The sequence below is a fragment of the Haliotis rufescens genome, unplaced genomic scaffold (assembly GCF_023055435.1).
Source record: "Haliotis rufescens isolate VD_foot unplaced genomic scaffold, xgHalRufe1.0.p SCAF_10, whole genome shotgun sequence".
NCBI lineage: Eukaryota > Metazoa > Mollusca > Gastropoda > Lepetellida > Haliotidae > Haliotis > Haliotis rufescens.
In genome coordinates this window covers 43,254,157-43,267,035 of record NW_025963780.1, presented here as the reverse complement: position 1 = coordinate 43,267,035, position 12,879 = coordinate 43,254,157, and the positions used below count along the sequence as shown (strand labels likewise).

Below are 12,879 nucleotides of genomic sequence, written 5' to 3'. Positions count from 1 at the left end.
AGGCGGTCACCGAGTGTAGTGAGTGAGTGAGTGAGTATGGTTTTACGCCGCTTTTAGCAATATTCCAGCAGTTTCACGGCGGGGACACCAGAAATGGGCTTCACACATCGTACCCATGTGGGGAACGAATCCGGGCCTTCGGCGTGACGAGTGAACGCTTTAACCACTAGGCTACCCCACCGCCCCGTTGAGCCTTATGTTTCAGTGTTAATCATTGTTCCTGGTGTTTTTCCCCCAAAATATATACAAATTTAAAAGTCCACCAACCTATCTATCCTATTTTGAAACAAAACCGGAACGATTCAATTATTATCAGTGTTTTGAGTAAGTCGTTTTGATATTTAAGAATTGACATCTTTGGCATTTGTGGGGGTAAGATAAAGATTTTACACCGGTTTTACGTGCATTCCTCAATAAACACAAAGATATGTCGAAGTCAATTCTTATTAAAACAAAAAAACAAACAAGTTCAGCAATAATAAATTTACAGACTGCTTATTTAATCAGAGATTCCTCAGTGCAACCCTATCACCATGTTAAACTGCGGCATGGTATCTCAGTGGGTCGACACTATAAAACCGGCGTTAGTCCGGACTAGTACAAGCCGCCATATAGACACGCATGCTCATGCACGTCGCTACATGAGCGCAATAATCTTGAAGCGGTGTTAAACCCTATTTCACCCCACCATTGTTTGTTTCATTTAAACCCGAAAGTCGGAGACTGGAAATTTCCTTACAGAGCCCGGGGTGCCTGGTGACATGACCTGTGTGGAGTTTTTATCACGATCTCTTCGCACGGATGAGAGGTTCCATATCCAATATATGGGTGAGGTTACACGCACGTTGTTGAGCTTTGGATTTTAATCAGGAAATATAGCGACAACAACTTTCCATAATCATAAGAAATCGCTATTGTACGATTACGACTATACCATGAGCATGTGTTGAATCACTATCAAATAGTGATGATAACAGGTGTTCGCGAAATTAAATAGTTGTGCGCAGATATGTTTCTAAGGATGACTTGTTGCCAACAATGGCGACAGTGAGAGCTATCTTTATATCAGAGACCATATAATAGATATAATCTATTATATGGTCTCTGTTTATATATATGTTTATATATATTCAAGGCCCTGAAAAAACCAACACCTACCGAAAATAGTGACTTTTGAAGTGCATCGCCGAAAGCGATATATATTTGTAACGAATACTATATGTCAATATTTATTCCTTTGAAAAACAGACGTGTGTATATAAACAAAGTGCACCCTAAAACAGCGTTCGCTGTTATTACAATAAAGACACCCGCAAAGATCCGGGGTAGAATAGGTCTTTAGCACCCCATGCTTGCTGTAAAAGGAGACTATGTTTGTCGTAAAAGGTGACTAACGGGATCGGGTGGTCAGGCTCGCTGACTTGGTTGATGCATGTCATCGTATCCCAAATGCGTGGATCGATGCTCATGATGCCAATCACTGGATTGTCTGGTCCAGATTTATAACAGACCTCCGTCATATAGCTGGAATATTGGTGATTGTGGCGTTAAACAACAAACAAAAACCATAAAGAGGTGTGTTATTCTTTGCTTCCCTTTATCGTGCCAGGATCCGAAGATCATGAGTTCGAATCTCAGATTAGCCCTGATTATAGTCCTTGGTTTGTCTACACCATATACGTGCGTCATTTTAGGCTTTCTCATACCACATCAGGGGCGGTCGGGTAGCCTTGTGGTTAAAGCGTTAGCTCGTCACGCCGAAGACCCGGGTTCGATTCCCGACATGGGTACAATGTGTGAAGCCCATTTCTGGTGTCCCCCGCCGTGATATTGCTGGAATATTGCTAAAAGCGGCGTAAAACCTCACTCACTCACTCACTCACTCATACCACATCAACACGCCATATACTGGTATATAACTGCAGTAGCGTCGCACCTAACACAATCACTATATTTCATTGTCATTTACATGTGTTACTTTGCATTGATCATTGGTATAGGCATGTAGCATGACAAGTTATTTTATGTTTTATTTTAAATATGACAGATAATAATTTAAAAGGTCAGAGGCGCCCTTGTCCTTGTTTATAGCAGTGACAATACGTAATTGGTTATTATTAATTGTTAGTATCATTAATGTCATCTCAAACAAATATCCTTATCCCGGAAATAACATCCTCGTGTCATTACTAAAAGGGTTAGATTATGTGTGGACAAACCACGAATGCTGCAGCTATAGGGATTCGATCTAGTCAACAAACCCATGTGCATCAGAATAAGTAACAGAATGTCTGTGTAAACAAGAGTTGATACAGGACAATAATGTACACAAATACGTTCAACATGTTTTATTCAATCTGGCACAAAATGGCACAAAGCAACCATCGGTTTACACCTGATAGCCGTCTTTGTCGAGTAAAGGTTCAGATTACACCTCGGTGTAAAAGCCAATTGTTTTTAAAATATCAAAGTTTCTTCACTTGTTCAAATTGAATTTCATGTTGAATCATGGGGATGGCGGATGGAGTTGTACTTAATACTCCTCACCCTCCTCCTCTCCCTCGCCCTCAACAGAGTCGACTCCAACCTCCTCGTAGTCCTTCTCCAGAGCAGCCAAGTCCTCACGGGCCTCGGAGAACTCCCCCTCCTCCATACCCTCACCCACGTACCAGTGGACGAAGGCACGCTTGGCGTACATCAGATCGAACTTGTGGTCAAGACGAGCCCAGGCCTCGGCGATGGCTGTGGTGTTGCTCAACATGCAGACAGCCCTCTGGACCTTGGCCAAGTCACCGCCGGGGACAACAGTGGGTGGCTGGTAGTTGATGCCGACCTTGAAGCCAGTGGGACACCAGTCGACGAACTGGATGGTCCTCTTGGTCTTGATGGTGGCGATGGCAGCGTTGACGTCCTTGGGGACGACATCACCTCGGTACAACATGCAGCAGGCCATGTACTTGCCGTGACGGGGGTCACACTTGACCATCTGGTTGGCGGGCTCGAATGTAGCGTTGGTGATCTCAGCTACAGACAGCTGCTCATGGTAGGCCTTCTCAGCGGAGATGACTGGGGCATAGGTAGCCAGAGGGAAGTGGATACGTGGGTAGGGCACCAAGTTGGTCTGGAACTCTGTCAGATCCACGTTCAGGGCACCGTCGAAACGGAGAGAGGCAGTGATGGAGCTGACAATCTGACCAATCAGACGGTTGAGGTTGGTGTAAGTTGGACGCTCGATGTCGAGGTTACGTCTGCAGATGTCGTAGATGGCCTCGTTGTCGACCATGAAGGCACAGTCAGAGTGTTCCAGGGTGGTGTGGGTGGTCAGGATGGAGTTGTAGGGCTCAACGACGGCAGTGGAGATCTGGGGAGCGGGATAGACAGCGAACTCCAACTTGGACTTCTTGCCGTAGTCGACGGACAGTCTCTCCATCAAGAGAGAGGTGAAGCCGGAGCCAGTGCCGCCACCGAAGCTGTGGAAGATGAGGAAGCCCTGGAGTCCAGTGCACTGGTCAGCCAACTTCCTGATGCGGTCAAGGACGAGGTCGACGATCTCCTTGCCGATGGTGTAGTGACCACGGGCGTAGTTGTTGGCGGCGTCCTCCTTGCCGGTGATGAGCTGCTCGGGGTGGAACAGTTGTCGGTAGGTGCCGGTACGGACCTCATCTGAAGGTAATACGGGATGAGATAAGCATCTTCTACATACTTACATCTAAAATTCTAAAATAATGATATGTTACATGTACCACCACAACGGTTGAGAATACATATTCTGATTGGTGAATGAGACAAGAATAATATGAAAGGAATACCTACCGACAACAGTGGGCTCGAGGTCGACGAAGACGGCCCTGGGGACGTGTTTCCCTGCACCGGTCTCGCTGAAGAAGGTGTTGAAGGAGTCGTCCCCACCCCCGATGGTCTTGTCTGAGGGCATCTGACCATCAGGCTGGATGCCGTGCTCCAGACAGTACAACTCCCAGCATGCATTGCCGATCTGGACTCCGGCCTGGCCGACGTGGATGGAGATGCATTCCCTCTGAAAACCAGACAGACGCGTTTTAGGTAAATGGAATATAACAGTAATGGGTGCATGCACTACACTGCTTGTGATTAAAGGTTGTGTGAGCCCTTTTTGGTTGGATATCTTCAGGTGGTCTAAAACAATATTCCTAACAAAGCATATGATAATTATAATTATGTAGCTTTAAGTAGATCCAGGGGACGGGGAAGAATGATACTAAACTTGATATTTCCTCCTTTTGAATACTGAAATACCCGCTTCAATCTCAACACTCGAACATCAACATCACGTATTGCAATTTTGAACTTAAACAGTTTAACAAACACACAACGTCATCAATGCTTAGTTTTGAACACGAACATTCTCTCACAAAACAAACTATTTAGTTATTCGTTAAAATCTCTGCGTCCGATCACCTGTTCTGGGCCGACCTAGGGGCGTACTTATTACTCATACACTTTGACACGTAACCCGAAACTGTCGCTGAACGTAGAGCTGAAGGGCGTGTTTCTGTGAGCTGTTAGCTGCAATGTTTAACCGAGATCGAGAAACAGCAATGAGGGTACTCACCATGATTGCAGTTTGATACAACAAATCTCACTGGACTGGCGATGAAGTCTGACGGAGAGTTGAAATGTGCCCGTACACCTGTCTCTTGGCTTATATACCCAGCCTTGTTGTGGCCTCGTCGCCATGGCAGGATTATTTGTCCTTGGTTACTGACAACAACGCGAACGCGTCGTTTCTATGTACTCCCGCTGGCTACTTAAGTTTCAAATTACCCCCTTTGTCAATTAAGAAGGGTCCATATATTATTTTTAAGGTACTTACGGTGACGTATTTCTAGAGACGTGTGTGCTGGCAATTCTCATTTTAAAGCTTAAGTAATCGCCATGTTCCCCGCTGTGTCGAAACTGATTAAAGACGTGAACAAATACATATATACCGGGCTGTTCTGAAAGCCATAACAAATACAGCATATGCTTAATGATATGTAGAAACATGTCGTGTCCAATAGCAATATATAATAACGGATACTCCCTGTGCCGTTATACAGAAGTCCTTTCCGAACCGCAGGTTCAGGTATCTTTATCAATAAATGTCAGAAGTATCTGTGTACAAACTCCGTGAACGCAATTACATCGGGATTGTATGTGTGTGATCCTGCACACGTTGGTGATAAATGACGACAGGCGTGTTACAGGCCGTGTTTAATTTAGTTGCCCTCGTATGTTAGAGGCCGGTGTTTGATGGAGACCCGACGTATTGTAAAGACAAATACGTGAAGGAGACCCGACGTATTGTAAAGACCAATACGTGACGAGACCCGACCTATTGTAAAGATCAATACGTGATGGAGACCCGACCTATTGTAAAGACCAATACGTCATGGAGACCCGACCTATTGTAAAGACCAATACGTGAAGGAGACCCGACCTATTGTGAAGACCAATACGTGAAGGAGACCCGACCTATTAAGACCAATACGTGATGGAGACCCGACGTATTGTAAAGACCAATACGTGAAGGAGACCCGACCTATTGTAAAGACCAATACGTGAAGGAGACCCGACGTGTTGCAAAGACCAATACGTGAAGGAGACCCGACGTATTGTAAAGACCAATACGTCATGGAGACCCGACCTATTGTAAAAACCAATACGTCATGGAGACCCGACCTAAAGTGAAGACCAATACGTCATGGAGACCCGACCTATTGTTAAGACCAATACGTGATGGAGACCCGATCTATTGTAAAGACCAATACGTGATGGAGACCCGATCTATTGTAAAGACCAATACGTGATGGAGACCCGATCTATTGTAAAGACTAATACGTCATGGAGACCCGATCTATTGTAAAGACCAATACGTCATGGAGACCCGATCTTTTGTAAAGACCAATACGTGATGGAGACCCGATCTATTGTAAAGACCAATACGTGATGGAGACCCGATCTTTTTTAAAGACCAATACGTGATGGAGACCCGACCTTTTGTAAAGACCAATACGTGATTGAGACCCCCACCTATTGCAAAGACCAATGCGTGATGGAGGACCCAACGTTATTTGGAGCTCAGTCTGAAGGAGATCCGACATAGTTAGAAGTCGGTGTTTTGAGGAACACCAACGAATGTTGGAAATCTGTGTTTGATGGAGAGCCGACGTATTCTTGGGACCGTTGTGTTAGCTGATTTTTAATGTGAAACGCACCTTGTACTTACCAAGTAATTCATAAATGGGGGCTATAACCCACATGAGATCAAATACATCCTACGTAGATATGATATATTTAGACCCAGTAGTCATGCTTCAACGACGAATAAACACCATAACAGTTGAGTTGGCCGAAGGGGTACAACACGTGCAGCTAGAATGTTCTGTCGAAGAATGTGCGTGCGTGCGTGCGTGCGTATAAATGTCGTCCGCGTCGGTAGTGTAAACTACGTAATGTCGCATATAAATCCAGATATCATTGTAATCATAATAACTTTTAACACGAATATTATTGACCACTATTGATAAAGCAGAGACAGACATACTATTTCGTTATAAGATACCATTATATTGAAACAACGTTTTAATACCTAAAGTCTTTCTTTATGATATCGAACTTCGATTTTGTGATATTATTTAGTCATATGAAGAAATTTCAAAATGGAATTACTGATGTCAATAAATAATATCAATTACAAATATCACGAATTCGTTTAGAACTGCCAGTATTAACGATTGAAATGATTGATTTCAATGAATTGATTGATTCATATTACCATTTAATAGAGCCCCCCACAACCTCTGGAGGAACAGGCGATGTTCAGTGGTTATTTAGGAGATAAAACTAATGTCTTTTGAAATTTGGTGCAGTAACAGTGTACAGTAGATACCTTTTCTACCTCTACCTTTTAACCAATCAGAATCAAGCATTCTTCAATGTCATAGTAGAATATCTAGTATCGACTTCTCCTGTCTGTTATATGTCTTGTAGTAGTGTAGTATAAGTTATTACGCTGCTTACATTGGTATTACGGGTTAGAATATGTCACCAGCAGCCGATGTGTTCACCCGAGAAGATCCGGGTCAGAATAGGTCTTCAGCAACCCATGCTTGTCGTAAGAGGTGACTAACGGGATCGGGTGGTCAGGCTCGCTGATTGGTTTATGCATGTCGTCGTATCCCAATTGCGTGGATCGATGCTCATCATGTCAATCATTGGAATGTGTTGACTGTCGTCATATAGCTGGAATATTGCTGAGTGTGGCGTTAAACAACAAACAAACAAACGAACAAAACCTATGATTGTCGTAAGATGCAACTGCACGTAGCGGGTGGTCAGACACGATGGCACTGTGGATGGCGTATCAACTTACCCCGAATGTGTGGGACGGGGTTCTTGATACAGTCACTGATTTTTACAGGCCGTCGTCATATATACACATGCACAAAAGTTAAGCGCCACCATATTCATAGTCTCTTGATTTCACGTGTGGAATCAGAAATACGAAATATGATGATGTATGACTGAATTAGGCTTCCATAGTTCATGAACCCAAATTTGTCCAGATACCACAAGGAAAGCGTGCTTTACGTGTTGCTGCAGTTCCTCTACCCTATAAATAGTGAAATTCAAGTTTCAGACACGTGGTTGCATTTTGCTCCTGTGTGAGATTCCCCTTCCAATAGAGGTTGAAAATTAGCCATGGTGAGGGGAAAGTTAACGAACGCTGAAATATGGCAAGTGATAGGCATGACAAATGCTGTCATGTCATGCAGGGCCATTGCAAGACAAATGGGTCGTCATCACAGTGTTATCACTCGTTTGATTGTCAAACATATTCAAACCAATGATGTCAATGACAGGCACAGATTTAAGACTGCAGTGGATTACCCATCAGAGACTCTCGACGATGACCGTAAGGCGCCGCCTCAGAGCGGCTGGTTATAACGCCAGAAGACCAGTAAAACGTCCTCAACTGACTGAGAGGCACATGCGGAATCGTCTGATATGGTGTCGTGCCCGTAGTCGATGGAACTTGGCCAACTGGAGAAGGATCCATTGGTCTGACGAGTGTCGAATGCTGCTACGAACTGTTGATGGTCGAATACGTGTTTGGAGGCAACGTAATACTCGTTTTGCACCAAGGAACATCCAGAAGACCTTAGCATGTGGCGGGGGTCTGTCATGATATGGGGTTGTGTTTCCTTTCCACTGGTGACAATTCGTGGAAACCTGAATGGCCAACAATACCAAGATGCCGTTCTTCGTCCAGTGATAGTCCCTCATTTTGACAACCATCCTCTTCAGACAAGACCTGTTTACATGGACGACAATGCTAGACCACACAGATCTCGGACAGTTTTGGCTATTTGCGTCAAGAAGCTATTGCCACTCTTCCTTGGCCGGCCTGTAGTCCGGATCTTAATCTGATTGAGCATCTGTGGGACATTCTTGGCCGGAAAATCAGACATCGTGATCCCCCAGTTCAAAATCTCGCTGGACTTGAAGCCGCACTTAATGAAGAATGGATCCGTTTGCCTCAGAGAAGCATTCAACGACTTGTAATGAGTATGAGGCGTAGGGTTGAAGCTGTGGTCAATGTCCGTGGACCATACACACGTTACTGACGTTTCTGTCTTGCAATAGACTCTGCACTCCCTAGGGTGTCTATGTGACACCTGGTATGGTCTGCTGATATCATGACAGTTACATGACAAAAGAAGTTTTTCAATGTTTTCTAATCCTTCAATTTATGGTCTTCGGTAAAATTTCTTTCTGCTCATATTCTTTTGGAACACAAGATAAACTTGCTTTGGGACAACTTTTGCATTACATGAGGTTTACAAATACGGCTTATAACAATCGTACATCTCGTTATAATAGTCATCATTAAGTGCCAAAAGTAACAGCTAACAAATATGGTGGGTGGCGCTTAACTTGTGTGCATGTGTATATATAGTTAACGGGGGCGGGGAGGGGTGTGTGGGGTATTAAAGGGTTATTGAGACCTGTTATGTTTTCAGTTACAGCTGCAACACTTTTATTAATTAAAACCATGCGCCAAAATATTTTTGTAAAACGCGAAATGGACATTTTGAGGCAGACAACTTTCTTTTAAAAACAATATGTAGCCACCATGTTGCTTGTTTGTTTGTTTGTTGTTTAACGCCGCACTCAACAATATTCCAGCTTTTGGACGGCGGTTCTTTAAATAATCGAGTCTGGACCAGACAATCCAGTGATTGACATCATGAGCACCGATAGTCGCCTTTTACGTCTCTTTATTTATAATTTGACATCAGAAATTAATGAAAGGTACGTCTTTAATTATTCACTTCCAAAGCAATCCGCTGAAACATGATACGTTGTCCACGGGTCTGGATGGGGACATGGGCTGACGAACCCTCTTGGTTAGTTAATGTTCCCCGGGAATGCATCAACCAAGTCAGTGAGCCATGGCCACCCGATCCCGTTAGTTGCCTCCTCCTGAAGACCTGTTCTTGCCCGGGTCGTCACGGGTTCATTGGACAAATACAAGAACAGGGACTTATTATACGTCAAAAATATTTGAATTATTATTGGCACAACTACATTTTAGTTTCACCTGAGATCACACTGGTTGTATTGAATGTATAAGTGTCTCACCCTCCCCCCCCCCCCCCCCCCCCCCCCCCCCCCGCCCCCTCCCACATCCCACCCACAACCCCGCTAAATCTCACCGTCCTCCTCTCCCTCGCCCTCAACAAAGTCGATTCCAACCTCCTCGTAGTCTTTCTCCAGAGCAGCCATGTCCACACGGGCCTTGGAGAACTCTCCCTCCTCCATAACCCTCACCCACGTACCAGTGGACGAAGGCACGCTTGGCGTACATCAGATCGAACTTGTGGCCAAGACGAGCCCAGGCCTCGGCGATGGCTGTGGTGTTGCTCAACATGCAGACAGCCCTCTGGACCTTGGCCAAGTCACCACCGGGGACAACAGTGGGTGGCTGGTAGTTGATGCCGACCTTGAAGCCAGTGGGACACCAGTCGACGAACTGGATGGTCCTCTTGGTCTTGATGGTGGCGATGGCAGCGTTGACGTCCTTGGGGACGACATCACCTCGGTACAACATGCAGCAGGCCATGTACTTGCCGTGACGGGGGTCACACTTGACCATCTGGTTGGCGGGCTCGAATGTAGCGTTGGTGATCTCAGCTACAGACAGCTGCTCATGGTAGGCCTTCTCAGCGGAGATGACTGGGGCATAGGTAGCCAGAGGGAAGTGGATACGTGGGTAGGGCACCAAGTTGGTCTGAAACTCTGTCAAAACCACGTTCAGGGCACCGTCGAAACGGAGAGAGGCAGTGATGGAGCTGACAATCTGACCAATCAGACGATTGACGTTGGTGTATGTTGGACGCTCGATGTCGAGGTTACGTCTGCAGATGTCGTAGATGGCCTCGTTGTCGACTATGAAGGCACAGTCAGAGTGTTCCAGGGTGGTGTGGGTGGTCAGGATGGAGTTGTAGGGCTCAACGACGGCAGTGGAGATCTGGGGAGCGGGGCAGACAGCGAACTCCAACTTGGACTTCTTGCCGTAGTCGACGGAGAGTCTCCCCATCAAGAGAGAGGTGAAGCCGGAGCCAGTGCCACCATCGAGGCTGTGGAAGATGAGAAAGCCCTGGAGTCCAGTGCACTGGTCAGCCAACTTCCTGATGCGGTCAAGGACGAGGTCGACGATCTCCTTGCCGATGGTGTAGTGACCACGGGCGTAGTTGTTGGCGGCGTCCTCCTTGCCGGTGATGAGCTGCTCGGGGTGGAACAGTTGTCGGTAGGTGCCGGTACGGACCTCATCTGAAGATACAATAACACCATTAACATCGATTTCTGTAGTAGTGACTGCATGAATTTTGGGAAATAAGGGTTGACACAGGTCGATAACGAATGCATACTTTAAATGACGAACAGGGTTTGGAGAATTAGCACATTGCATTTTTAGCTTGATTTGTTATTGATAGCAGTTATTGATAAAGAACTTGAATACACAGTCATTTGCCGTTTGTTCGTTTGTTTGTTGTTTAACGCTGCACTCCGCAATATTCTAGCTATATGACGGCAATCTGCAATTAATCGAGTCTGGACCAGACAATCCAGTTATTGACCTCATGAGCATCAATCTACGCAATTTGGATACGATGGCATGCATCAACTAAGTAAGCGAGCCTGACCACCCGATCCCGTTTGTCGCTTCTTTAGACAAGCATAGACGCCTTTTACGGTAAGCATGGGTTGCTGAAGACCTATTCTACCCCGGTTCTTCACGGGTCACACACGTACCGATGACAGTGGGCTCGAGGTCGACGAAGACGGCCCTGGGGATGTATTTCCCTTGCCAGGTCTCGATGAAGAAGGTGTTGAAGGAGTCGTCCCCACCCCCGATGGTCTTGTCTGAGGGCATCTGACCATCAGGCTGGATGCCGTGCTCCAGACAGTACAACTCCCAGCATGCATTGCCGATCTGGACTCCGGCCTGGCCGACGTGGATGGAGATGCATTCCCTCTTAAATACAGACAGTCGCGTTTTAGATAAATGATAGGATTTTTTACAAGCAAGACATCTCTTGCTTATTGTTTTGAAATAATTATATGGAATTTAACTTTCCTTAAAATAATAACAATATATTAAAAATAATCACAATATATCGAGAATTACCACCACAATTCCAAAACACACTTTACTGATGTTACAATGACATGGAACGAGTTTATTCTCTCTTTCCTTCTGTAAATAGGCATGTTTTCAAGGGGGTAATTTATCAATAAAGGTAAAATGACCGTATTGAGCTGAACAATGCTTTCCACGATATACCCATCAAATTAAGAAAGACGATAGTGATTATGGGGAATTCATTATTAATACCCACATGGGCAATACGTCCACGTACACACACGTGTTATCAGTTATCAAATGAAGACATCAAGTTAAGGTATGTGCTCACGTGTGAACCATCCCCACACCCCCAATATGCAATCAGCGAACAAATAATCATTTTAAAAATGTTTTTACGTAAACATTCCGTTGTTTGTTTCTTTGTTTGTTGTTTAATTTTTGCACTCAAACATGTCAATAATCGAGACTGGACCAGACAATCCAGTGATTGACATCATGATCATCGATCTTCGCAGTTGACATGCATTAACCAAGTCAGCGAGCCTGACCACTCGATACCGTTAGTCCTTTGAAAGCTCACTTTGAAATATTGAGTTACAAGTATATAATGGTTAATATGTACATAATATTTATATAATGATAGAATGTGAAGATCTGACTGCAACATTAAGTTTAAGCGAGCTAGGCGATGTTCATTCTTCAAGAAACTATCAGTGCTCTATTTAAGGTAGTTAAGCCGTTGCCTTAAAAATATATGAATTACATTCAATGAAAGTGCTCACCATGATTGGAGTTTGACACTATACAAAAACTCCCTGGAACGGTGATGAAGTGTCGTGGAGAGTTGAAGTATTGCCGTCCATCACCTCCACCCTTACATAACCGTCGCTGGCTGTGTTCTTCGGCAGAGTAGGGGCTATCTCATTTGTTCTTGACAACAGAGTCGCTTTGTGTGCCCCTCACGTAACCAGGAAGGGATTTAATCAGTTAGGAGGCGTCTTTCTTATCTGAGAGTCTTGTGAGTTTGAACACAGTGAGAACTTTCTTTGCTACTTGAAGTACAAAAAACTCCTGAACTACTGCCGTAAATAATAGTAAAAATTATACAAGATAATTATGAGAAATTGTTTCAAAATTGCAACTCATGTTTGCAGTCAAAATCGATCACATTCAACCAACTCGTCTTAGCCTCTAACATGTATGCA

At 44.7% G+C, this 12,879-nt stretch overlaps 1 protein-coding gene and 1 pseudogene across 1 annotated transcript; both read right to left on the bottom strand.

Moving 5' to 3' along the window:
- Positions 1-2,333: 2,333 nt before the first annotated feature.
- Positions 2,334-4,744, bottom strand: LOC124114704 (tubulin alpha-1A chain-like). Its single transcript, XM_048391030.1, has 3 exons — positions 4,592-4,744; positions 3,814-4,036; positions 2,334-3,663 (listed from the first exon to the last, which is right to left on the bottom strand). The coding sequence occupies exons 1-3, from the start codon at positions 4,592-4,594 to the stop codon at positions 2,534-2,536; spliced, it is 1,356 nt and encodes a 451-aa protein (XP_048246987.1). The 5' UTR covers positions 4,595-4,744; the 3' UTR covers positions 2,334-2,533.
- A 4,985-nt stretch (positions 4,745-9,729) lies between these two features.
- LOC124114701 lies at positions 9,730-12,611 on the bottom strand (annotated as a pseudogene).
- Between the last annotated feature and the right edge of the window lie 268 nt (positions 12,612-12,879).

What these genes read in the sequence shown, in the direction of transcription:
- LOC124114704 (XM_048391030.1), bottom strand. An exon ending in CCTCGAGCCCACTGTTGTCG is followed by an intron (nt 3,664 to 3,813) that starts GTAGGTATTCCT and finishes TATTACCTTCAG; the next exon opens with ATGAGGTCCGTACCGGCACC.